We start from the raw sequence: 25,595 nt of genomic DNA, 5'->3' as shown, positions 1-25,595 counted from the left end.
GCCCAATTCTGAAGCGAGGGCGAAAGGGGCGGCTCATGGCAGTAGATCCGCTAGCTTCACACAGCGACTCACCCCCTCCAAACCGAGTCAAGCTGAGCCAAGCCGGGCCTTTTCCCGGTCCAGACACAGAGATGCCCCCACCCCGCACCGAGAAGGGCGGGCTGAGGCGGGGCCTGCTAGCGAGGGTTTCCCTCGTCGCCAAGTACAACGCGGCCTGGCTGACAGAAATATGGAGAGTCGCCTCTACCTCGCGTTGACACCACCACCAGCCGCCACCAAATATAGCCCTGAGAGGAAGGACACATAATGGGCGGCTGAGGTGAAGAACAGCGCCGCCATACACGCTCGCACAGCCTCCTTGTTCGAGGTGGGGGGGGACGCCGCCGCTATTTTCCAGCCCCGACTTGAGGCGCCTCTGCAGGGCTCGGGTTCCCCCTCCCTCACCTGGCTTCTCCCCATTTTTGGTCCTCTGGCGCGTCGCCCGCCTCCCCCCTGCTCCAAATTCCCGCCTCCAATCATCGCCAAATGTGCCTCAGCAGCCGCAGCAGGGGGTAAAGGGAGGAGAAAGTGTGTGCGGGGGGCGCCGCAGTTCCCTCCCTCCTGCCCTGAAAATGGGGCCGGGGCTGGCCGTGCACGCCTGAAGGGAGGGCCCCGGAGGCTCCTCCCGCCCTGCCAGAAGTGCCTCCCCGGCGCACACAGTGTGCGAGCCGGAGATGGATGGGACCGAGCTGGATGGCAGCAGCGCGGAAGCCCCTCAGCAATGCTGCCGGGCGGCGACTGCTGCGGGTGGCGGCGGCAGCGACGGCCCCGAGCTTGGTGAAGCAACAGGCGAGGAAGGTGCATCCGCAGCCATGGAAGAGCCTGCGGGGGAAGCCGCGGGAGGGACAGCCGCCTCTGCCATCACCGCAGCAGCAGCCCAGGAGCTGAAGAAGAAACAGCAGGGCGTCAAGAGGCACCACCACAAGCACAACCTGAAGCATCGCTACGAGTTGCAAGAGACTCTGGGCAAGGGGACCTATGGCAAAGTCAAGAGGGCCATCGAGAGGTTTTCAGGCAGAGTGGTAAGGAAGGACGGACCGGGAGGTGCTGAGCTGACCCTGGTGCTCCTGGGGATGCTCCACACCAGGGAGGTCGCTAGGGACTCTTGTAATTGTTACCGGTATCCTGCTGTAGTGGGTTCGGTCATGGCATGTCCAAACCTCATAGCTTGAATCTGACCCCCTCCCCTCTGGATTCTCTCAAGGCCAAAAGAATATCAGGTTGGCTTGGCTTTCTAATCTGGCTCTAGCTGTCAGATTGTCCATTGCATTTTGATGCTTTTTATCACCCCCCCCCCCATTATCTCTGTCTCTAGGGTTCATTTGGAAAGCTCTGAACTGTATCTGAATTTTCTCAAAGTATCTGACCCCAGAGGTTTGTTTGCAGTCCTTCTGTAAGTCTTAAGTGCTGTGCTGTTAGGGGAATTTTGGTATGGTTTTTAAAATTGGCAGCTCCCCACCACCACCACCTATCAGACCATTTGCTGTTTGTTTAATGTGTGGATATACAAAGTTCACTGGAAGATACCATATTCTCTAGAGAGTTAAACAGAAATGCCCTTCAGGTTAAAGGCTCTTTTAAAGCAGAACAGTTTGTTGCTGATTTTTATGATAGGCACTTTGCTGATGGCTATAAACAAACACGCTGATGCATCTACTCTGCCTCAGTGAGCTTTAGAGTCCACTTGGCTGTGTTTTCTGGCTCACAACCTAAATAGACCAGACCTGACGTTCCAATGTGCTCTAACTCCTATCTGACTTTGTAGCTCTTTTGTCTCAGAACTCTCATGCAGCACAGGCGAGCCCAGGTATTTGTAGGATGAGCGTATATAATCAACGACAGGTATTATTACTTTCTCCACTACACTGAATATCCATTAGCAGGGTTGTGTGCCAGCGTATGTGGACTTGGCATTTGAGTCTACAGATGCTTTTCTGTCAGGCTGTAAGTGTAATTTTTGTTGCTTTATTAACAGCTTGATTCACAGTAGATTTGATTAACAGTAGCTTGATTAACAGTAGATTTGGTTCAGCCATTTGGGGGGGGGGTTCAGTTATTGTATTGTATTGCTCAACAAATATCCTGAGGGAGATATTGAAGTAAAACAAACAAAAGTGCCCTGCCTCTGTATAACGTGCTTATATATTTTGCAGCCTTATTCCACTTAAGCATGTTTATGAGCTGTAGCTTTCCAGCAATGTGATTTGTCACCATAAAAAAAGTCACAAAGCAGTATGGAAAGTGTACTTAAAGGTCCTTTGTGTGCTGACAAGTATTAAGGTTATAGTATTTCATTAAGATGACAGCTATATAGAAAACAGAGATGAATGCACATGCTCACTAAGAGCATGATTTTTTAAAGAACATTGGCTACTGTGTCATGTTACATGCATTTCAACTAGCAAAAGTTCTAGGTTACATTATAGATTAACATTTACAATTCCTTGTGTATGAATGCACATGCTCACTAAGAGCATGATTTTTTAAAGAGCACAGTCTACTGTGTCATGTTACATGCATTTCAACTAGTAAAAGTTCTAGGTTACATTATAGATTAACATTTTACAATTCCGTGTGTATCATTTCCAGATTGTATTGTTGTTTTCCCTTTCAATTGCACTACATCTCTTTTTTTTTTTTAAAAAGAGACTCTTAATCCTCTGTTAGACTTGATTTGAAATAAAGGCCTGAGATATAACTTTTGTAGCTTTATCTTTGCAGCTATAGAGGCAAAACAGAAGGCAGTAGAGTGAAAAATCCATAAATACAGTAGCAGTGGTGCTTGCTATCTGTCTGTTGATTTTCTAGAATTAAAATGCTCAGTTTTCATATATTCCATGGCTCAGGGTGGCCTTTACTGATATTAAATATGGAACATGCTTTTATCTGAAATCACCCTTCTGAAAACACATAATATCTATATATGGTCTGCTGCACTGGATTAGAACTGGTTGCTATGACTCCATTCCAGATGTACTTCTTGGACAGTTTTCTATTTATTTCTTAGCCCTTAAAATGTAGAACTTTAATTTTTCAATTGTCTACTTCATACACAAGAGAAGAAAATTGTGAAAAGGGGCTGGACCAGCAGAGGCACAGGGATCATTTAGCTTTCCCCCTATCCTTTCTTTGCACAGTTTCTGTTTTCCTTAGTCATCAGCATTTATGGCATCATTAAAGTGTTTGAATAGATTGTATTGTGGCCAGCAGAGGGGGTTTTCAGAGCAATGTGACAGGCATCATTCCTATCATGACTTCATAGCAAATTTCAAAGAAAGACTCGCTAAGTATTAGAAATCCCAAGCTTTCACTCTCACCTATGTCATTTGGTTGCTGTCATATTGCTGGGTTAGGTAACCTTTTCCTACACAGCAGCATGTAAATATTTGCAACCATATGGCAACAGCATGCAAACTGTAAACCTTGGAAACATGTCTAGTAACCAGCCCTCTCAAAGTTATCTGCCCTAACCTATATTGCCTTTAACATTCATGTTGACTAGTTGCCAGTTAGTTATGCGGCAGCAGACTGCTGAGCATTGTCTGATTAATCAGAAACAGTTGTGTTAAATGTGAACCTCTGATTTTTTTCTGGTTTATGTGGCTATAATCAAATATACTGTGAAAGTGGTAATCTACAAGACAGAGAGGTTAATAGTGATCTAAAATGGATGTAAATTAGAAGGATTTCCACTAGAGTCAATGGAACCATGGTAATATAAAAGCAATATAAATGAGGGAGAAATGTGGTCCATTTCTCTCTGGGTAACGTTGATATTAATAGCTTCAATCTTTTTAATTGAAGCCAGCTGGAAAATTTGCACTGTCTTATGGGGAAAGAAGATTTTGAGCATAGAGTCATAAATTATGTGCACTGTGCTTCTTTGCTTTCCTTTTCTACTTATATTTACATCTGGGCTGGTTACTAGACAGAGTCACATAAGGTCTTAAAAATTGGTATCTAGGAATTTCATACATTTATCTCTACTCTGTAAAAGCTTAATACTGGTTTCTAGAAATCTGACATTTTCAACCATAGTTTATGTGGTATATGGGGAAACTGTGAGGTGGATTATGAATATACTATACTTAATTTGTTGTTGGCAACAACTTATAATTTAAACTTGTTTACTTAATGATATAGCAACCGTAGACTGAGTTGTATACTGTTTTAAATACAGCAGCACACTCACTGTATATTTGGACAGCCAGCTTTCCATTCACTTGTTCATTAGGACAGTTAGAGGATGACATCTGAAAAACAAGTGTTTACAAGTTTAAGGATAAAGAGTGAACTCAAGAAATCTGACAAGTAGCATACACATTGAACATTCTGTGGAAGTTTTACCCATGATCTTAGATAAAACCAGAAAACCCCCACATATATTCTGTAGTCTGCCTTTAAACTCTGTTTCTCTCAGTATCCATAGCTATTATGCTTTTGATCAGCAGTAGCTAGGTATTTTCATGTGAAGCATATGAGATGTATAAAGAAAGGAAGCTCTGGGTGTATGCATTCTTGGAAACCACAGTATGTTACAGTGTCATAAGATTGTCTGTGGGAATAGGATGAGTTGTGTGTGTTATAACACAAGCAAGAAAGGGTGTGGCTGTATCTGTGTGGTGTCACAATGAATAAAGCAGATCCAATATCAATTTTGAAAAAAAATGTGTAGTACTTCTATTGGAAATGTCTTTTACATGGCCTTTGTTTTTCTTTCTTGTTCTTTGGTGAAGCAATATTAATTATACTAGCATTTATGTATGTTGCCAAGTTCTATCACTCATCTATTCCAAGTGTGTCAAGTGAATTAATCCTCTTTTTCTTTCTTTTTTTGGTTGGGACACGGGAGCTTGTCTTGCTTCTCCTAACAGAGAAGGCTTTTGCCTTTATCTGTTCTGAGAGCCAGTGTCTCTGTACAGTATTTATATCTTCTTCATTTTGGAGCTATATGTGGGCCCAGCTGGATAGCTTCAAGGTCACAAAGGAATACATTTGTTCCTAATTCAAATGTTGTAATCGTGGCCAGTGGTGTCTTCTGTCTGCTACATTTGATTTACCAGTTTGCTCCTTTCTTAGACTGATTATGATGATCCATGCTTTGTAACTCATGGATTGATTACTCTGTGTTGGGCTGCCCCCAAAGACAACTGCAGATTGTCACAGCCCAATTATTGTCAGGGGCTAGCTGATGGGCATGTGTCTTGCCTACTGTAAAACAGCTAAACTAGCTGACCTTTAAAGCCCTTTACAGCATAGGATTTTCATCTCCTATATGTCCCTGTGTGCCGTCTATGGTCCTCAAGCTTCTGTCTTTTGGCTGATCCTCTACTGAAGGTAGCCTGCCAGGCATCAACTAGAGCCCATGCTGGTTCCCCTGTAGCTCCCACTTTGAGGAACAAACTCCACGAGGAGGTTTGTGGACCCTGCAAGGCCATTGTATTTGCCAGGGCTTTTAATGGAGTATAAACTGCAGGTATCTTTTGGGAAGAGTTTTTGTTGTATGTGTTTTAAATTGTGATTTGTAAGCTGCCTTAAGCCCCAAGGAAAAACAGCATGTAAATGTTTCAATAAATATGATTGAAAAAACCATTTAGATAGAAAAAGGCCCAAAAGAAGTAACTTTTTCTAAAACAAATTTCCAGTTGTATAGGAAACACAAACTCTACAACTTTAGTCATATGAAGCAGAACGTGACAGTTGGAAATTGAACAAGCCAACAAATCTTTAGAAAATTTTATATTGGTTTTAAATTGGGATTGATTTAGTTAGTTATAACTTGATTTTCCATTCGGACTGAACCCTTAGACTGTCAGTGTGAAAAAGAGCCACTTTGAAAGTCATCTCCAGACAGCGCTTTATTTTTGATTCTACAGACCTCATAAACAATGTTATATACTGTGGAATACATTCCATACTAGCGAATACATTTCTAAGTTTGCAGTGCTAGTTTTACTTTAGAATAAGAATGTAGTAAATGTAGAATGTATCTGAATACTGAATGGATTAATTTGTCCATAAATATGCAGATGATAAAGTTGTAAAATGAAATGTGGAAATGTTTTTTACTGCCTTGTAAATATGAGGATGAGAACCAAGTCACGGCTATGAATAGCTTCTTCCAGTCAAGTGTCTGAAACACAGGTTACATCACTACTCAGACAGATGATGGACATAAAGAAGTGAGAATATTTTGCAATAATATGGTCTCAGTCCTAATGCAAAGGGTCCCTCTGGATGGTTTGGGAAGACAGGGAGATTGAGCTAGGGTCGCTGGGCCTGAAGGAAGAAGCTGTTGAAGGGACATGCACTAGGAGACTAGAGTTAAAGCCTTGTATGCCTGTTGACTTTGTTGGACTTAGAAGGGTATAACTTTGTTTAGAATTGCACTGTATGTGCTGCAAGTGGTGGGTTGGTAGAGGTAGGGAAGAAGGTGCACCAGCATAAAAAAATAAAAGGCAGCTTTAGAGTGAAGGGCAGCAATAACAGGTTTCAACAGAGCTGAAACCGAAGGGTCTGGGAGGCATAATTACAGGTCAGAGTGATTTTTAGGTCTGTATGTGGGTGGAGGGTGTGAACTACAGCTAAGGCTAAGCAATTCTCAGTATATGTGTTGAGCAGTGGTATGCTGAACATTTTACTTGACACATAGGGCTGGCCGCTTACCCAGGCTACTAAGGTGAGCCCTTGAGGTGCTGGCAGTGCCATTGGGGTTAGTGGCATGGGAGAAGACAATGGGCTTCACTTATGATTGTCATATGTGCACGGCCATATGGGCACAGCCACCAGCCTGACCTGTGGTGCTGGCAGTGGCACTGAGACTTGATTTCCATTCAGTGTGTCTGGCTGAGTACAGCCATCATCTCCCTCACCTCTTTTTTTGGCAGAACACGAACATCTTCACAGGTAGTCAATGTAGTTTCTTTTGCTCATGAGCCAACAAAGTTGCCCAGTTTGCTATGGATCTTTGCACTGAACATTTGCTGAGTATGGTGTGTTTGCATAGGGGCGGGGATTGAGTGTTCTGAATTTGTGTGTAGAAGGTACAGGACTGAGTCTGGCATCTGGCTTTTTGGACTTCAGTTTGTGGCTTATAGTGTTAGGAATTTTGGCCGAAATGTAGCAACCTGAAAAATTCACAGATCTAGACCATTGTTTGCCAAGTTACTCTCAACCAAAATATTATTGCCTTGTAATGTGTTTTTACTAATAACTTCAAAACATCATTTGAGAAAAATCGTAACAGAAGGGATATATAACGTTAAAGTACTTTTGTATTGAGCCATATGTGGGTTTTTTATATCATTAAATTCATGATTAGGATATTATGTATGACATATGGAGGAAATGGTAACTGAAAGTATATATAAGATATGTTTGGGTATCATACATGCTGGATAATGGTATTTGGAACATGTAATTCATATTAAAGATTGTTTATTCTTCACAGGATTCCAGTCACAGATTCTTTATAATGATACATTATATATACCAAATGCCACTCTTAAACATTCTTTTTAACAGATGTTTACTTTGTGTGTCCATTTGGTGTGACAATTAAAATGAATGTTTGGCCTATTGCTCAATATTTGTGGAAAGAACTTCAAAAGTGAGATAAGTGTATCTGTATAACATGACCAATTCATTTAAGCCACAAGTGTATCCAAGTTTTCATTTGTGTTCTGCTATTGTTTCCTGAACTAAGTCTGTGCAGTCAGGCATAGGATTCTCATTTGTCTTGCCCACATGAAAGACTTTGAGCATCTGTAAGTTATGACTTGTGAAGTATCTGGTTTTAAACAGCACATATTTATCACCATGCCTGCACAGACAACACTGTACTTTTATAAATTCGAAGATCCCAGACACTGAACACTAGGGGGCTGGGTGAGATATTCCAAAGAACTATAGTGGTTGCCCGTGCTGATCAAATATCTTGGACTCATGCCAGAAATTCCAGATGTTTAATACATATAGAGACCCTCCAATAACCTTTAGCTGCAGTCTAAAATGGGGGGAAATGCCTCTATGTAGCCAGTTAACTCTGAAGTTATTTGATGTTCAAATTGCAATCAAGAATATATTTTTAAAGTATCCAGCATGTATACAAGGGAAGTAATCCTTAAACAAGTTAATTAAATAAATTAATGCATATTATTAATAATATATGATATCTCATATATGTCCAAAGGATGAACACTTGCTACTTGCTGTGAAGTCTGGAATGATAGTAGGTTTTAAAATGTTCACTGGTTGGCTTGAATGCAGGCCCTAAATCTGGAACAAGTTTGATTATTCAGATCTTGTTTCTATACAAGTGGAGGATACAAATAAAATATGTTTGTGATTGTTACTTTTTCTTTTGCTTGAATAAATAGTAGCTATGGGAAAAGTGTTTGATAGGATTGGAATGTTGTGGGATCAGGGTATACTGCCAACAGAAGATAGCTTTCAAAATACAAGCAGTTTATTCCATAGATTTGTGGCTGTGAATGCAAGTATGGCCACATAACTGATACATCAGATAAAATAATATTATTAGAAAGACCAGATTTTCAGCTTATTCTTTTACCATTTCATCCATTAGAACCAGGGATCACTCTTCCAGTTTAGGCTACTCATACTCATGATTATGAAGCAGGAACTTGTCTTTGGAGAGGAAGTTTTAATAGCTGGAAATTTAGCACTGACTAGAATCAGATGGTATAGTGTTAAGATTTGGAAAATGAGCATTGATGGCAAGCTTTGCTTTCTGCTTTTGGAGTCTTAATGTCTATAACTTGGCAACTGTATGTGGCTCATATTTGAATTGTCCCAAATGTAGGGCTTTTCAGATTTCAGATTAAAATTGTGCAGAGTTGCTTTGGCACAATGCCTTCCATGATCTGAACGCTGATCAAGTTGGATGGGGTGCCTCTGAATCCCACTTGAGAACTGGGGATATGGACAAGGACTTTTATTTTTTTATTTAGTGATGGAGGATAGGATCTGTGAATAGCAGCCGCTGACAACAGGTTTGGTAAATGAGACTTCTTCACTCCCCTAAAGGTAATAATATCCATTTGGGATCTTTTAGGAACTATTGTTGTGCCAATAATATATGACATTAGGCCCATCTTAAAAAGAAGTGTATGCATACATTTGTCTGATTTGGGGATGTGTTGTACCAGATTTTTTTAAAAAATAAGGAATATTGTCTTCCTCAGAATGTGGTACTGAACAAACTGGAGGTATTCTGTGTTGTGAAAGCAAAGTGTAGGATCCAAGCATGGCTTTGGAGGCCTTTATTGTACTCATACAGCAGCCGCTGGGGACCAGCCCCTCTGTGGTTAGCTGGACAGCCTGTACTTGAGTGATGTTTGTGTGCAGAGTTAGGTGCTTGGGTTTACCTATGCATTCAGTCAGGCTGTGGTACATGCAGAAAGCTCCTTAATGGCTTGCACTACAGAAGCTGCAGTGGCAGGCCAGTATTGGACTTCCATCGCTGACAACTTAATGTGAAGTTAGTAGATAGTAACTCAGGTGTGATGCTGCACAGAGGGAAAGTGTTTCGTCTAGTTCTGGTGTACAGATGCTAGATAAATGGGAAAATTTATACATTTTTCAAAATGAGGAATATTAGGATGACACACAATGTTGGTGTAAAAAGAACCTTCTAAAGGCCTTTTCATTAGTTGTACATCAATGGAAGAAGAAGGAACCAGTGACTTTCCTTCCTTCTTTCCATGCTTTCTTTGTAACATGATGAAATTTGGAAGTCTCACTTTCCAATAGCAGCTTGGGAAAGGAAAGGTGTGAGTTTTCTTTATTTTCCTTTCTACTATATAAGTATGAGCCCACTTGTGATGTGCTAGAGAGTTGAGCTAGTGGTGTTTGTATGTCTTGAGGTGAGGGGAAAAATCAGTATGAGTGCCTGGCCAAGCAATGGAAGAACAAAGACAGTTTTTTTATTTCAAATGTACTCCCTTTTGAATACAAGTTTACTGCCTTTTGCACGAAAGGTACCAAATTGAAAAGAAAAAATTGTGTGTGGCTGTGGTGAGAAAGGCAAACTCCATGCTTGGGATTATCAGGAAAAGAGTTGAAAATAGAAAGGCCAATATTGTAATTCCCTGTGTAGATCTATGATGTGGCCTCGTTTGGAGTATTACGTACATAGAGTTTTATAAATTATGTGGGTAGAAAAAATGGATAGAGATATATTTTTCTGTATCTCTCAAAATATTGGCATTTGGAAGCACTCAGATTGATGGGCATAGATTCAGGACAGACCAAAGGAAATATTTGTTTACTCAGTGAGTAAATTTAGTTACTGTATACTGCGATGCTAACTCTGGGTTCTCCTCCATCTAGTATAGTATGCAGTTGTTGGTGCATTGAATCCTGGGGAGGCTGCTACCTTAGCAGTGGTACTGGTGTCAAGAACCTTGTTCCCCGTTGGGCAGCACCTTGCCAGTAAGTTATAATTGAGGTAAAAATACTGGAGGGGGGGGAGTTACATTCATTGTGAAGATAATTCTTTTAAGAACTCATTATTAGTGAGATACCCCGCCTCCCCACATGGCTCCTTTTAATTTCACAATGGGTTTTAATCATATTTTGCAAAAGAATAGAATGCCTAAATTAGCAAATAATTTAGTGTTAGAATTGATTCCACTTTTACTGTCTTTTGAACTGAAAATGTATCTGTATTGGCTTAGCAATTCTGTCTTGTGGTTTGCTGTTCTGAGTGGAAATTTGGCGAAAGTGGGAGAATACTGAAGAATAAACCCTGTGTGATAGCTGTCTTCTGCCTCCTGGGACATTCAGTTCTTGCATATCTGGGTGAAATATTACAGCCAATAAAAATGTCATTTAAAACACTGTATTACTACCTTAACACAGACGTATTTAAGATACTCACAAGGGGGTACAGTTTACTGCAACATGGTAAAATTATTTGGTGGTTCTAGTAGGGAAAAGTTATATAGCACAGCTTTGGGTTTGGCTTTTCACTGATGCCCAGGGAAAATAAGGTATTTGAGCAGGGATAGGCAACATACTTACAAAGTATATGTGTCTCCTCATGCTCTGGAATTTTTTGTGCATTTCACATGCTGTTGTCAGAGTTCTAGCATTTATTTTTTTAAAGTATTTTTAATCTATATGGGTGCAGAGAAAGAGATTTAAAAATGTGTTAAAACGTCTGTATAAATTGTTTTTCATCTCATGATCTTGTGACCTTACATAGCAAAGCAGAAAAAATTCAGTTTTTACAACAGGCATAGGGTACTCCTTGGGCAGCTGTTTTCCTAAAGATCTACAGGGTCACATACCCTCTCAAGGGAAGTAGTTCTTGTAGTGAGGCCAGTGGGAGAGTTAGAAGCCAGCACAAAAAGATTTGGGTGCTTTCAGCAGGTACCCCATCTCTCTCTCTCTCTCTCTCTCTCTCTCTCTCTCTCTCTCTCTCTCTCTCTCTCGACTTTTCAACTTAAATTTCACATATTGAGGATAGGAATTTCTATGCAGTGTTATGATAAGAGTGAATTCCATTAGTTCCTGCCATAGTGGGGTATTTACAATGTATGTACAAATTATATGTGCATTTTGGTAATTGTACATCATTAGAATATGATAATTCTGCTTCAATTCCTATGCCGTTTGTATGGCAATTAGAACTGAACTAGTGTTCTTTAATATGATTTTCAGAATTACTTTTAAGTTTGCTCACATAAAGTGTATGGCATGATCAATATATCTGTGAAGCAAAGAATTTCAGAGGAGGGTTTACACCTGAGTGCCATGATGTTATTCCAGTTCTTTTTCTTAAATAACCTTATATCATATAACTGCCCTTTAATTCTTCAAAAATGTTTTAATTCAACATATAGTGTAAGTTCATGTAAAATTATATTGTCTTGCATTCATTCCTTGCTGCCTCATCTCTCTTGGTCCTTTCTTCACCTTCTTTTATCACCTTCTTCACTGTCAACATTTAAATGATAAGTTCCTTGGGGGCAAGAACTGTGTTTTGTTGCTGACAAAACTCTCCAAAGCATCATGCACAGTATTCCTAATAATAATAATAATAATAATAATAATAATAATAATAATAATAATAATAATAAATAGGACCTCAGAGACATAAATTAATGCTGCTTTATAACTTGAAGTATTGCTGACAAGGAAATAAAATATTGAGGAATTAAATGAGATAGCTAGAGTAACTCTAGAAGCAGAAACCAGATCTACCATGACCTAACTTCTTTCACAAGGCTAGCCTACCATTTTGCTTTCATGTTTAGAACTTCATGCATTCAAGATTAACTTTTCCCAAAATTGCCAATAGTGAATTGGTCATTGACTCTTTATATTATAATAGAGTAAATATACTTTATTTCTGGATCCTAAGCAGAGTCTTTATGATACAGGAATATTATGTAGCTGAGTCAGCCATGGATATTCCTATCTGTGTGTTCAACTAACATCTTGGTGCAAGAGACTACCAGCTCCTTATCTGATTAAACCACTGATCCCTGTAGATTGTTGCTATCAGAGGTTGTTGTTTACCCTGCCAGCATTGCTGGATCAGTCCAGCCCAACGCTCTGTTGATTGACGTTCTTGTGCCTACTGTTGGATATAGTGCTTTCTAGTCTTCCTTCTCAGCTTGTAATTAGTTCTTCATTAGTTCTTCATTGTTCTTTGATCTCTAGCTGCTGCTTGTTCTTTTGGATCAGCCACCTGACTACTGTAGACCTTGTTTTTGGTTCCCTGTGAGGCTGATATGCATTCCTTTTCCTTGTTTTTGTTTAGTGTATCTTAGCCTTTGCTGCTAGCTTTCTTTCTGTGGCTAACCATTTCACTGAACCCTCTGGTTTGTGAACTGCTCAGTGGGATTTTGATCTGGCCAAGATTTCAGGTAACCTCATTTGATTGAGCTGGGAGCTATAAAACATGACATTTCTCTGCCTTGAGAACAGCCCCATTCACTAGTGTGAGGCTCCTACCTCACCAGTGCCCCCAATCCATCCATTTACTATCCTGCCAGCTTCCCAAGAAAGGTGTTCTCAGATGAGCAGGGTTGCATCACCTTGTCCTTCTCCTGCCCAGGAAGTGACAGCTCACTGCAGCTGCCTCTCCCTTTGATTCCTCCTTGGCCTTCACAGGAAACTGCTTTTAAAGGATTCTCCCTTCCCCATCTCCTTGGGTTTTCCTCCCAATCCTTACCCAGCCTCCCTCTGTGGTCCTTCTCAATCTCTGCAGTCTCCAGCCCCTCCCACTCCATCTCAGCCCAGGGTGGGCATTTGCTCAGCTCTCTGCACAGCCCGCCCCTGCTGCTTCTAAAGCTTCTCCAGTAGCTCCCTTGGCAGCCTGGGGCCTGTGCTTGCCCTGCTGAGGCTGCCAACAACCTCCTGTGGGCCTGGCTGAGGTTGAGCTGCCTGGGCGACTGCAGGAGAAAGATGAGTCAGATGGGTGGCTGAGGGCTGTTGCCCAGGGTTGTGCATGGGTGTCGGCAGCTGATGTCTGGATGGGGAAGGTGACCTGGGGCTCTTTGGAGGTGCCTGCAACTGTAGTGCTGACAGAAGAGGCGCTGCAGGGCCTGGGGACGGTGCCTGCTGCTGCTGCAGGGCTGGTGAGGGGGCAGAAAAGAGGATGGCATTGCCGGACAGCAATGAGGAGGGTACAGCTTGCATATGTGGAAGCTACATTTATGTATACCTGAGCAAACATAGGATTTAGGAATTGTTTAGAATCCAGATGCTAAATTAATACTAATTTTATTCTTCTTGTGTTCTTTCATGGGGCCTAGAAATGAAACCTGCTTAGGTGAACTATGTTTTGTTTAAAAGAAAGCTCATAGTCCTGTGATTTCAGCATTTCAGATGAGCATGCCCACACATTCCTGAAGAGTAGCACGTTGGCTAGAAAAATGAGCAGCTTACCATTTCAGTGACGGTTGTTTTATCCTTTAATTGTTACATGTCATTTTCATTTTCATCCAGTTCTTCTTCTGCATAGTATTTAGTACATTATCAGACAAGTCATAACACGTTGACCTTATTTGTAGCCCTATTTTGAATATAATCTCAGAAATTTTTATTTCTCTCAGTATTAACAAACAGTGTATACTTTCAAATCATCTTAAGAAAAATGAAAGTTGCGAGGGGGAACCAGTCTTCTATATACAGAGAAATATAGCAATTCATAGAGTGAACAAGCAGGGGGCCCATGAGACTTGCAGTGAATGGAGAATTCCATCCCCCTCCCCACTTGCCTGCTGGGGCAGCCACTTGCTGGCCAGCATGCCTGCTTGCAGCAGCTCAGCTGCTCCGCCCTCTGCCTACCTGTCTGGCTCATTTGTGTGTGTCTGGAGGCGGGGTGAGTAGCAATGGCTCCTGCTGCTCCTCCCCTTCCTGCCCATCTAGAGAGGAGAGGTGATGGTGGTGGAGCTGGTGTCGGTAGCCTCAGCAACAAGCAGTAGCCGTTCCTGATTCTCGTCTGCCTTCAGTAGAGGAGAGGTGGCAGTGGCAAGACTGGTGTTGGAAGGGGGGCAGTGGCAGCATCTACTCCTTTCTCCCCACCTACTTGCAGAGGAGAGATGGCAGTGTGCTCTGCAGTAGCTCTCCCCTTGCTCACCATAGGTTTACACTGTCTTTACAAGTACTGACAATGTTCCTCTGTTTTGGGGAGAAGGATTCCTCCCCTTCATTTAAAAAACTTTTTAAGTGTTTTTCTGTACACCTGGGAGGTTGGTTCCCCAAATTTGTAGAAAAATATCTTCTCTACTTACATCGCCCTGATCTGCAGATTTAAGGATCCATAGCTGGGACCATGTTGTAAATGATACGAATCTGGGAGATTTGAGTTAAAATATATTTATAAGTTCGTTAGGACAGGTAAATCTTACGTTTCATTTCCCCAGCTGTAATTTATTTTATAGAGTTTTGGGGAGGAGAAATAAGATTAACGTAACTCATTCTAGCTTTTTTTTTTTGCCACCATAGACGTTATGGTTTTATCTGTCTTGAGCATCCTTGGGAGAAGAAGACAGGAAATTATCTTCTTGCTAGTGCCTTTTGAGTCAAATTCTGTTTTTAGTTGTACTGAGCCCATTGCTTCAGAATCGGGCCCTTTGTTTCAATGGAAAGTATTTTTAAAACAGAAAAAAGGCTTAATGACACACTTGAAAGCAGTCTGTGTTATTGTCTGTCGAGCAAAGCTGGTGCTTTATGAACTGGCTGATCATAAAGGCAGCATAAATCATGCAAAGCATTCTCATTTGCTCTCTTTTTGCAGATGGGGTTCATAGAGTAGAAACACAGTCAGATGTCTGCTCCAGCCTCCAGGATATTTTAGCTGAAGTGTATGAGTCCATTAAACAAATGTAATGGCTTTTTGGAAAGACTTGCTATGCATTTGAAACCAAATGTTTTACACAGAGAACATCTGGGAAGTATGGGTGTTTGTCTGTGTATACAGTACATTGGAAAATAGCTTTATTGAGCCCAGCTGGGTGGCTGCTTGGGATGTGGTTGTAGGATATGACAGTTCAGTTGTTATAAGGGATAATTCATTTGAAGTATTGCCATCAAATGAATGTTTGGCACAGGAGTCGGCATCTTTGTTTCATTGTGCTCAAAAATTCTTCTCATTATCATTCCAATAAAACTTGCTATGACATTTTATATCCTGTTATATAAGCTAATTCAAACACTGGCGTGCTCTTAAACTAGTATGCACGTTAAAGAACATGCTTTAGAGAGCAGTCTGTAGTTAAAAAATAAAGGAGTGCTAAGATTAATCTATCACAGTCAAAAGATATATAAAGTGTTTTTACAAGTGAGTCTTGTATTCAAAGTTATCGGTCCTGTGAATTCTAGTTAGAGGAATGTAGATGGTAATACATGAAAATAGATGCTTTACTATGGTTTACAGAAGTTATACTATGCTGTAGCTCCATTAAATGTAATGGAATTGTTGTCATTTTAACTGACTTAAAGAAACATCCTGAGCAGAATTAGACTATAGAAGTCAGTGGTCTTAAATGGGTGTAATTGTGTTTAGGATGATAGTGTTAGGGACTTACCGTTGCTATGAAACTGAACTGGTAATTTATATGGAGGGAAAGTCTTTTGCTAGAATGCTGATTTGAGCATTGTATCGTTTTTGTCATTTAACCCAAATTTCTGATTAAAATGTGCACGGGAATGGGTGGGGGAGGGAAGAAGGAGGGGATTAATCCAAAGAAAGAGCATAACCACATCTTTCAGGATAATTTAAATAAAAACAAAGATTTTAAAGAGAGTGGTTTAGGCAGTCTATGGCTCATTCCCATGCAGAGAACAGTTCAAATTGCACAATTCTACTTTTAAATAGTTCTACACAGTATGACATGATTTGTGGTATTTGCTGAAATGAAATTCTGGCTGGAGTAGCCAGAGCAAGGAGTTGTTCTTCAGTCAGGAGAAGGTGGTACATCCAAGTCTGTGTTAAGGTCATTGGCAGGGTAAAGTGGGAAGCCTGAGTTGTTCTGCCTAACTTTGGAAAGAACTGGCAAAGAGACCTTAAGCATTTGAATATTGAATCCTCTGGGTTCAGTTGATCTTAGCCATGATGATATATTCAGCAGTAGGCAGGTGAGTGTTGTCTCTGCATCTCCCTGTCTTACACTTATAAGGTGGTTCTTATACTGTACTTTTGGTAAACAGAAAGCATTGGCAGTAATGCATATGTTTTCTAGACGATGCGTAAAGGTGGGTAACCTTTGTCCAGGAAAAGCTATAGCCCAGTTGCTGGGCCGGGACCAGCTGCACAGTGGGGAACCTGCAAGCATTTGTGAGGGGCATCTCATTTCCCCTATATCACCTTCTCCACACTATTTCCTCTTTCTCTTCTCCTGGCAGCCACCATATGCTCACTTTCCCCTGCTTGCTTCTCTCCTTCCTGCCCATCAACCAACCTAACTTTTATCTGCCACTCCATCTTCAACTTTATTTATTATTTATTTAGTTCCTTTATTCCCCACATTTCTCTATTGTGGGGACCCAAAACAGCTTATGGCAGTGTTATGTCTTCTCCATTTTATCCTCACAACAACCCAGTGAATAGATGCAGATGGGAAGTGGAAAACCTTGGAAAAGGGCCCCTACTCCAGCTCACCTTGGCCCTACCACTACAAAGGAGAGAGGGAGAAAGGAAAAAGCAATCTGCCTGCTCCTGCCCTGTCCTCCCAAAGTGGGGAGGAAGGGAGGGAGGAAGTAAGAGATAGGCAGCCTGCTTAACCAGTTAGTTAGATGCTGCTTTCCTTTCCTCACACACTGCTCAGGTGGGCTGGGTGCTGCCTCCCTCACCTCACATGGGACAGTCTTCCCTAAAAGGCCAAAACAGGCTAGAAAAAGGTCTTGCCACCTCCTGCCCACCTTTTACTGACAGAAACAGTTCCTGGAAGGCTGGCAAAACTGTTGTTTGCCCAGCAATGGCCACTGAGGGCATCCGTTTCATAAAGCTACAGGCACTCCTTTTATCATTTGGGCTTTCCTTTTAACCGGTTTGGTGTAGTGGTTAAGAGCGTGGGACTCTAATCTGGAGACCCGGGTTTGATTCCCCACTCCTCTACTTGAAGCCAGCTGGGTGACCTTGGGCTAGTCACGGCTCTCTGGAGCTCTCTCAGCCCCACCCACTTCAGAGGGTGTTTTGTTGTGGGGATAATAATGACATACTTTGTAAACCGCTCTGAGTGGGCATTAAGTTATCCTGAAGGGCGGTATATAAATCGAATGTTGTTATTATTATTATTAACACCCCAGTGTACTTTTTTAAAGATTTCAGGTCTTGTCTGTTCACGGCTCCAGTCTCCAGATTTAAGTATCAGATTTTGCTGGGTTGAGAATTAGATATTTTGATGTCAGCCATTGTTTTATGTTTTAAAAAACTTACTTGGATGGAAAGAAAGTACACTTTGTAGACTCATAGTTTGATGTTGTATTTGGCTGTAGTGGATGTGGAAGCCAAAAATAAAATCTGCTTGGCAATTTCACTAGAAGTTATATTTAACTGGAGCATTTGTCCCTTCGGTGAATCTGGCTTTCAGTATTGGGCACTGATTTCTAAAAAGTCAGAATTATTGCTTCATAGTTTAAGTGAAACAGTTTTCATTTTTATTTCAGTTGTGAACTTTTTGAGAAGTACTCCACCGCCCTTTTGAATGGAATGCCTTTATCCAGATGTGAATTTGCTTTGAAATATGCAGTTTGTTAGACAGGATATCATTTTACTCATAACAACTTGGAAAAAATGTAGTTTTTCAGAAAATATTTCTCTCTTCTTTTAAATTTATTTAAAGACCTTCCCAAACTCAACTTTTAATGCCTGAAGTTGCTTTCTTCCAAAGATGGCATGACAGAGTTGAATTTTTGAATGTTCTGATACAGACATCTGGTAACAGCCATAGGTTCTGTTTAAACTATTATATGTATTCAAATTATTACAGTGTCTTCTTTCTTTAATGATTACAGTCTTCAGAAATACTCTTGCAGCCTACAACTTCCAACATACTTGCACTGAATTCCTGCTCCTACCAGCTTGGCACCAAACAAAACACATACAGCTTAGAGACATTTTAGAAATTTCAGCAATCTGTCTCCCCTCCCTCCACTACCACCATCATCACTGTTAGTAGGAAGGGGAAAAAGCTCGACATTTTATCACTGAAATATGGCTCCCTATAATTCATATAAATATAGAGTTGGCAGGACCCCAAAAGTATAACCCTTCCCTTCCTGTCAGATAGAACCATCCACTCCCCTTCCCTTCAGATCAGTCCATTGAATCACTGCTGTGTAGCAGACAGTAGTTGCATTGCAAAGCAGTTAACATCTCACCTGCTCATCCCTGCTGTCTCTTCCCAGAGTAGCTAATATTCCTTCTTGCTGTTCTACAGGTGGCTTTAAACAAAGTGAAGCAAACTACATATGATGATTAGGGAGTCTCCCATGCTCCTGGGAGTCTTGTGAGGATTTCAGAATCACTATCAGGTATTGTGTGGCTTGCTGTGCTGTGTTTAAGGACACTAGGGAATTAGAATGTGAGGATTGTTAGCTCCCCCAACTTTTTGGTGGGGAATGGAATGTTGAAGATAAGGGCTGCTTCCACACACGTTGGATAATGCACTTTCAATGCTCTTTAGTGATCATTTGGAACTGGATTTTCGTGTGTGAAACACAAAATCCACTTCTAAAGGATAACTAAAGTGCATTGAAAATGCATTATTCAACATGTGTGGAAACGGCCAAGGTGAGGCACCAGCAAGTGGTGGCAAGGCAAGCGCGGCAGCCAAGACTGCAACCCTCATATTCACTGCCTGAGGCTACTGCTTCACCTTATTATAGAAATGGCCCGGCTGACCATTGTCACTTGGGGAGGAATTTCTGACCAGTCTGACCCAAAGAATGAGCAAAATCTACATGATCAAAGTATATCCAAAGGCATCAGGAACTGGACAGTAACTTTGGAAGCTGCCATACTGAACCAGGCTGTTGGTCTATCAAGGTCTATTCAGACTGTCCAGGATCTCAGCTGGAAGTCTTTTGCCTCACCTACTATCTCGTGCTTTTAATTGGAAATGTCAGAGATTTAATCTGGGATCTTCTACATGTCAGACAGAGGATCCACCACTAAGTCAAACTTGCAGAAAGTTTATAGGCTCTATTGCTAAACCATAGCCCCTCCCCTGGTTTAATATCCCTTCAACCATCCTTTTTTCCACAGGACGTAACATGAATTAAATGCTATTTTTTGAGGGGGGAAAGAAACTAATTTGCACATAAGGCAAAATCTTTGATTAATGCTTAGTCAATATCACTTTTTTATTGTGACCAGAATTTCAGTGATGTCAACTAAGAAGTCACAAAACCAGTGCTAATATGTCTAATAGCGCTAGTGCCATCCTCAGCACTGTTGCATCCTTTAAAGTTTAAACCCATCAACTTCAGTAGATTTAGAAGGGTGTAATTTTGGATTGCACTGTTCCTTTTGTTATACATATTTCAATCTTTTGTAGGTCTTCTTAGATGTGTTTTGGGTGTAGTCCATTCATCAGGGGTAACTACTGTTGTTGAAGGCTATGCAAGTAAATTTGCACATGTTTATAGGAATTCTTTGCTGCTGTTTTAGTTCCCTCTCCTAATTCTTCCCTGCAAATATTTTTACCAGTTGGGGGGATATGGCATGGAAGGTGAACATTTGCTGGCAAAGTTAGTGGGGTAAAGCACCTTTTTCTCTGGCATACCAATTCTTCTCTACAAACACAACCTTCCAGCTCCACCTTCCCATAATCTCTACAAATACTAGGTCAAGATCATGTTTGCTGAAATAATGAATTGTTCCTCTCTTTGCCCTCTTTCTCTTCCCTTTGCATTTGTAAAATAATTGGAAGTAAATAAAAAGTTCAGCTTCTACAACTCATTTGGTGTAACAAACGGAACTACTGTTCAGAATTCCAGCACAAAAGGACCCTCTACCACCAAAGCAGACTGCTATTAAATAGAGGAGCAAACTGTCAATGTAATACTAAGATGATTTTTGTAAAAATTTCAAGTGAAATATGTTCGTTCGACAGCTGTGCTGACTTGTATCTCGGATTTATCTAAAGGGTAGATTTAATACAGGAAAGAGAAATAGAAAGTTTCTTACATAGCATATTATATATGTGGCTCCTGCTTGACATCACTTGGAGGACCACCTCTAATAATCCTAATCCAGACACATGAATCTTCTTCTCTTCCAGATCACAAGACTGGCAAGAAATGTCTGAGTCTCCCTCCCTCCCTCACACACACACGCAATCTGGCTTTCTCTGTTAAAAAAAAAAAGTGAGTCAGTGGGAATTGTCTGAATCTCTTGCAAAAAAGACAAAAGTTAAATCCAAGCACAGAGAGAAATCTCTGCAGGGTAGATTCAAGACTAAGAAAGCCCACCACTTCACAGTCAGTGAGAAAATGATTCCTTTAACCAGCCACTCTGGGAAAAGATTTGAGACCTTCTTCCAGTTCTGAAAGATCCATTTTCTTTTCTTCAGGTAATTGGGGATCTACATCCTTTTTGTTTCAGAGGATGAGGAAGGAGCGGATGATGAAGTCTGTGTTCACCAAACTCCATTCCCCATTCTCTCTTGAATAAAAGATATTTGCTCATAGATCAAAACAGATCTGTGAATCTTGTAATAGACTGTTCTGAAAGAACTTTAACTGGAACCATTACTTTTCCTCATTTTATAACCATATTGTACTTGATACTCACCACCTTGCTCAGTGTACAGAGAGGATTGGGACACTAGATTCCTAGTGAGTTGTAGGAAAAAAGATTGTCACAGATACCCACCGCCAGTTTCTAGGAATTGTCATGACTGTGTATTACTGAGGATGTTGATGGCAGGGATCTTCAGTGTCCTCGTCTTCAGCAACACCAGTGTCTGGTTCTGGAGAAATGATATAAAAAAACCAAAAGAGCCCCTCACCTGATGACCTGGGATATAAAGCCCATTTTTCCAAGTGAGGATTTGAAACTCTTTAGTGAACGTATGCTACACATGGCCACATCTCTGGATATTGAAGTAACTCGTTCAGCACCATTTGCGTCAGATCCTGTTTTTTGTGTTTGTCAGTCTGAGATGACTGGATCCAGAGCCCTTTCTGTCATGTGTGTCATGCTGGATGTACCAGGTATGGTGTGTAAAATGCCATCAAGTTGCAGCTGGCTTATGGTAACTTCATAGGTTTTTAGGCAAGACAAAAAAGAGGTGGTTTGCTGTTGCCTGCCTCTGTGTGTTCCGCCCATACCCTTAACTTAAAAAAATGTATTAAGCCAGACAAGAGGAGTGTCTGTTCCTTTTTTAGCAAGCCTCAGCTAATTTCATCATAGTCAGAACTCTCCAAGGAAAGCCTAGAGACTCTACTAATTCAGTCTTTTTTGAAAGAGAATACAGGAAGTTAGTTATGCTGGAAAAGAAAGTTGTCTTTAGTTCTATCTTTTAAGACAGTAGAATAGGCCATATTTGGGTTAATACCAGTTGTTCCTGTGGGAATGATATCATTTACTTGTGTCTGATTCTTGACTGAGGTGGGGGAGAATAGTAAAAATCTTACAGACTAAAGTCATGTAATTATCTAAGCAACAAATTTGCACCAAAAAGCAGGTAGCTGATTGCACTGTTTTGAACAGAGCCAAAGCAGTATCTTTTGAGACTTCATGCTTGGTTTAGGTCTATTGTATTGCCCAATGAGACTAAATTCAGTACAGAGGACCTTCCCTTTCATGGTCCTGAACTTTTCACATCTCTTACATCTAGGTTGTTGAGAGAAAAAGCACCTAGCCTCTCAAAGAAAGAAAAAACTCAAAGTCTCAAAGTTCAATATCTTGCCCCATATTTTAAACCTAATTATAGGCAATATTACAACTCTAGTTCAAATCAGGGTTGAAGAAAGTTCCAGATGTCAGAAGCCAAATATAGTCTCCTAAATCAACTCTGGCATCTCTCAAACAGTGGTTCTGACAACTGATTCCAGAACAGCAAATATTTCATGAATTTTTTTCCTGTGGCTGCTGTACTTCCATTTTTTTTTCATTGTAGAAATGGTGTGGGGAGTCCTTGGAGGGGAGAATGGGGGAAAGACTTTTCCCCCTTCAAATTGTTCTGTGCCTTCTCATCTCTACTCAAGGAAAAATATCATGAATTAAGCATATCACAATATCAAAGTGCTACATTTGTTGGCTTGGGTCATTCAGGTGTGAATGAAGCGTTCTCTGATCCAACGCTGAGTCATGATAGAAGCTAGAAAACATTTCTCTTGCAGATACATAGCCAAATAAAATAGACTTTGTAAGAACACTTTTGTTATTTTTAGTCCATCTTTCCCACTGAAAGTCAAAGCAGATTACACATTTTAAGCCAATACAGTCAAATGGTTGGAGCATCAATAAGCAATTAGGATTGCAGAAATCTGAAACAAAGCATAACATGTCTGTGTTAAATGATGCAGAAATTACATATTAGGATAATATATATAGTATTAGGTAGTACACTTGATAGTCCACACAGTCTCTTCAGTAAAGCCTCTCTCTTAACCATTCTATTATAGTATAGTCATATTACATGTGTAAAAAATGCCCTCCTGAATAATTCTTCTAGCAAAAGCGTATGGCATGGAAGGGAACAAATGATGAAGCCCCTCCTGCTGCTGTGCTACACGCAGGTGCTGATTTGGTCCCCTTCACACTGTTTTTCAGGTGAGTCCCAGGTCTCACATTAAACGCAAGTTGGGTTGGGGTTTTCCCCCAACATTTAACATATCATCTGATCAGATCCTAATCTCTTAAAATGGTTATTCAGTTTGCATCCCTGGTAAAGGCTCCTGTTCCCCAGTGGAGTTCGGCTCTTTGGCTCTCAAAGTTAATTTTAAAACCACTGGAACTGTTAAGTTCCCCATTCTTTATAGTTTTTGACATGAAAAGCTTTTGCTAGTTATTCTTTCAGCTCTCAGTTAGACATGAGTTGCAGGTTCTCAGTTCACATTTGCATGGTGTGTGATTTGGATTGTGATTGTGGTGCATGTAGAACATGGGCTTTAGCCTGCCTACAATATTGTCCCAAACCGACACAGTCCCAGGAGTGCTATTGGCCCATTGGGAAAACCCACTTGTATACCAGGGAACACATGGGTTTCATGAACAGGCCACTTAATGCTCCACAGACTGTTTCAGCCCAGGAAAAAGGTTTCTCTGTGTGTAGGTGGGTGGGGGTGAAGCCCCTGCTCTATGCACTCCATTGTTCCAATCCAAATCATGCACTATGCATAATTCACATCTAATTGTTACACAGGGTGTAGGTCCAAGATCCAACCAGTGTAACCTGAGAGCTGAGAGTTGCCGTAGCATAGTGGCTAAGTGATTGTGTTGTGAATCAGCACTCTGCTGGTTCAAATCCTGCTGCCATGCGCTCAGTAGGTGACCTTGAGTAAGCCACGTGTCTCAGCCACAGTTATTTTGTGGAGATGGTAATAATACTGATTTTCTTCACTGCTCTGAGTGGGGCACTAATCTGTCTAGAAGAGCAGTACATCAGCACAGTTACTATTAATAATGTATAATTTGGTCTGTCACAATGACAATCCACCATCTACATCTGGTAAGCTGGTTAATCTCCTATGTGGGACTGCACAGACACCATGAAGATTAAAATAATGTTGCACTTACCTTTAACTCTTGTTAATTGAGAGATCATCTGTACAGTCATATATCCCTGTTGGTGGCCTGCACATGTGCAGTTCCCCTGTGTGAATGCATAGAAAACCGCCTAATGAACATCCGTTACAGGTAAGTGCAGCTTTGTTTTTGTAGACTAGCAACTGAAAAGGTTATCCATTCCTATCTTAAAAGTGTTGTTTGGATACTTTAGAATCATATTTTGGTTTGGGGCAGAGTCCTTTAGGCATAGTTAGATCTTGGAATTAATTGAAGGATGGAATGGAGTTCTTTCTAAATACTAACGTATAACTGATCCCTCCAGGAATTTTTTGCTACTTTCTACAGTAGGGTTTGGCATGCACCAAACAATGAGGGGATGTAATTCGGACAGTAGGTCAGTGCTCAGGAAATACACAGATCCTGTTACCACATAAGGGTGAGGGCAGAGAATAGGAAGGGTGTTGCTAATGTACCTCCCATCCTTTGACTTATGTAATTGCTGCATAAATCCTCTAATTTGCTTACTCGGTACCTGGTTTGGTTACACAGACTGGTATATGAGTCCTGTATATACAATAGTGAGGATGAAAATCTTCCTCTTATTCAATCACTAATTCCTCTTCTATTGCTGAGTCACCACTGTTGATAGGGTAATATTACTTAGAGTCATAGAAATTGGCAACGAGCAGCAGAAATACATAAACATAAAATCATCCTAGTTCCCTGCAAGCACAGTGTATCAGCTTATACAAAGCTTGGACTTGATATCTATCATCTATATCCAGTGTCTGAGAGGAGGACATTTTTCTAAAGGCAGCAATACAGTAGCAGTAAGTCAGCTTCAGTTTTAGGAAATATAATCTTTTTATATAATGTTCTGGAGAGTCAAACATTGAAGCAGAATGTTGTAGTTTCAATGGATTCTGTGCAAAGACTTCATTTAAAAAAAAGATCTACACCTATTTCAAAAGAAAAATGGAAGGCCCCTGAATAATAGTCCATATATATTTATTTTTCTGTGCCTGATGATGTAACCACTGGCCTTAGACAACAGAAAATTCATCTTTGGAAATGTCAAACAAGAGCAAATAAGTAAATGTTTTAAAAAATAGGAAAGCAAATCTAAAGGACAGGAGCCTGTGGTTCAAATTAGCAGAATCTTGTCATGTACAAATTGCCCCACAGATTGCTTAGTGTGAAACATTTAAACAACTTCCCTACATTATTCCTTAATACAATGGGTTTGGGTCACTTATAAATAATTAATCAGGCTTCTACTGCATGATTCTCTCTGAGGCAACATTACCATGGATATGATCTGGCTTTGAGGATCTGA

General features: G+C 40.7%; 1 protein-coding gene across 2 annotated transcripts in view; it reads left to right on the top strand.

Annotated features, from left to right (window-relative positions):
• The first annotated feature begins 600 nt into the window (after positions 1-600).
• Positions 601-25,595, top strand: part of NUAK1 (NUAK family kinase 1) — a 67,832-nt gene continuing 42,837 nt past the window's right edge. The window contains exon 1 of one of the 2 annotated variants that reach the window (XM_054988639.1): positions 601-1,061. In XM_054988639.1, coding sequence (XP_054844614.1) covers positions 714-1,061 — 348 coding nt within the window. In that variant the 5' untranslated portion in view covers positions 601-713. Of the gene's footprint in view, positions 1,062-18,970; positions 19,054-25,595 lie in introns of those variants that run through there. The other variant, XM_054988640.1, reaches the window with a different exon arrangement.

This window comes from Eublepharis macularius, chromosome 9 (genome assembly GCF_028583425.1).
Source record: "Eublepharis macularius isolate TG4126 chromosome 9, MPM_Emac_v1.0, whole genome shotgun sequence".
NCBI classification, from domain to species: Eukaryota; Metazoa; Chordata; class Lepidosauria; order Squamata; family Eublepharidae; genus Eublepharis; species Eublepharis macularius.
The sequence above is the reverse complement of the archived record's forward strand: the minus strand, read 5'-3'. Positions and strand labels throughout refer to the sequence as shown.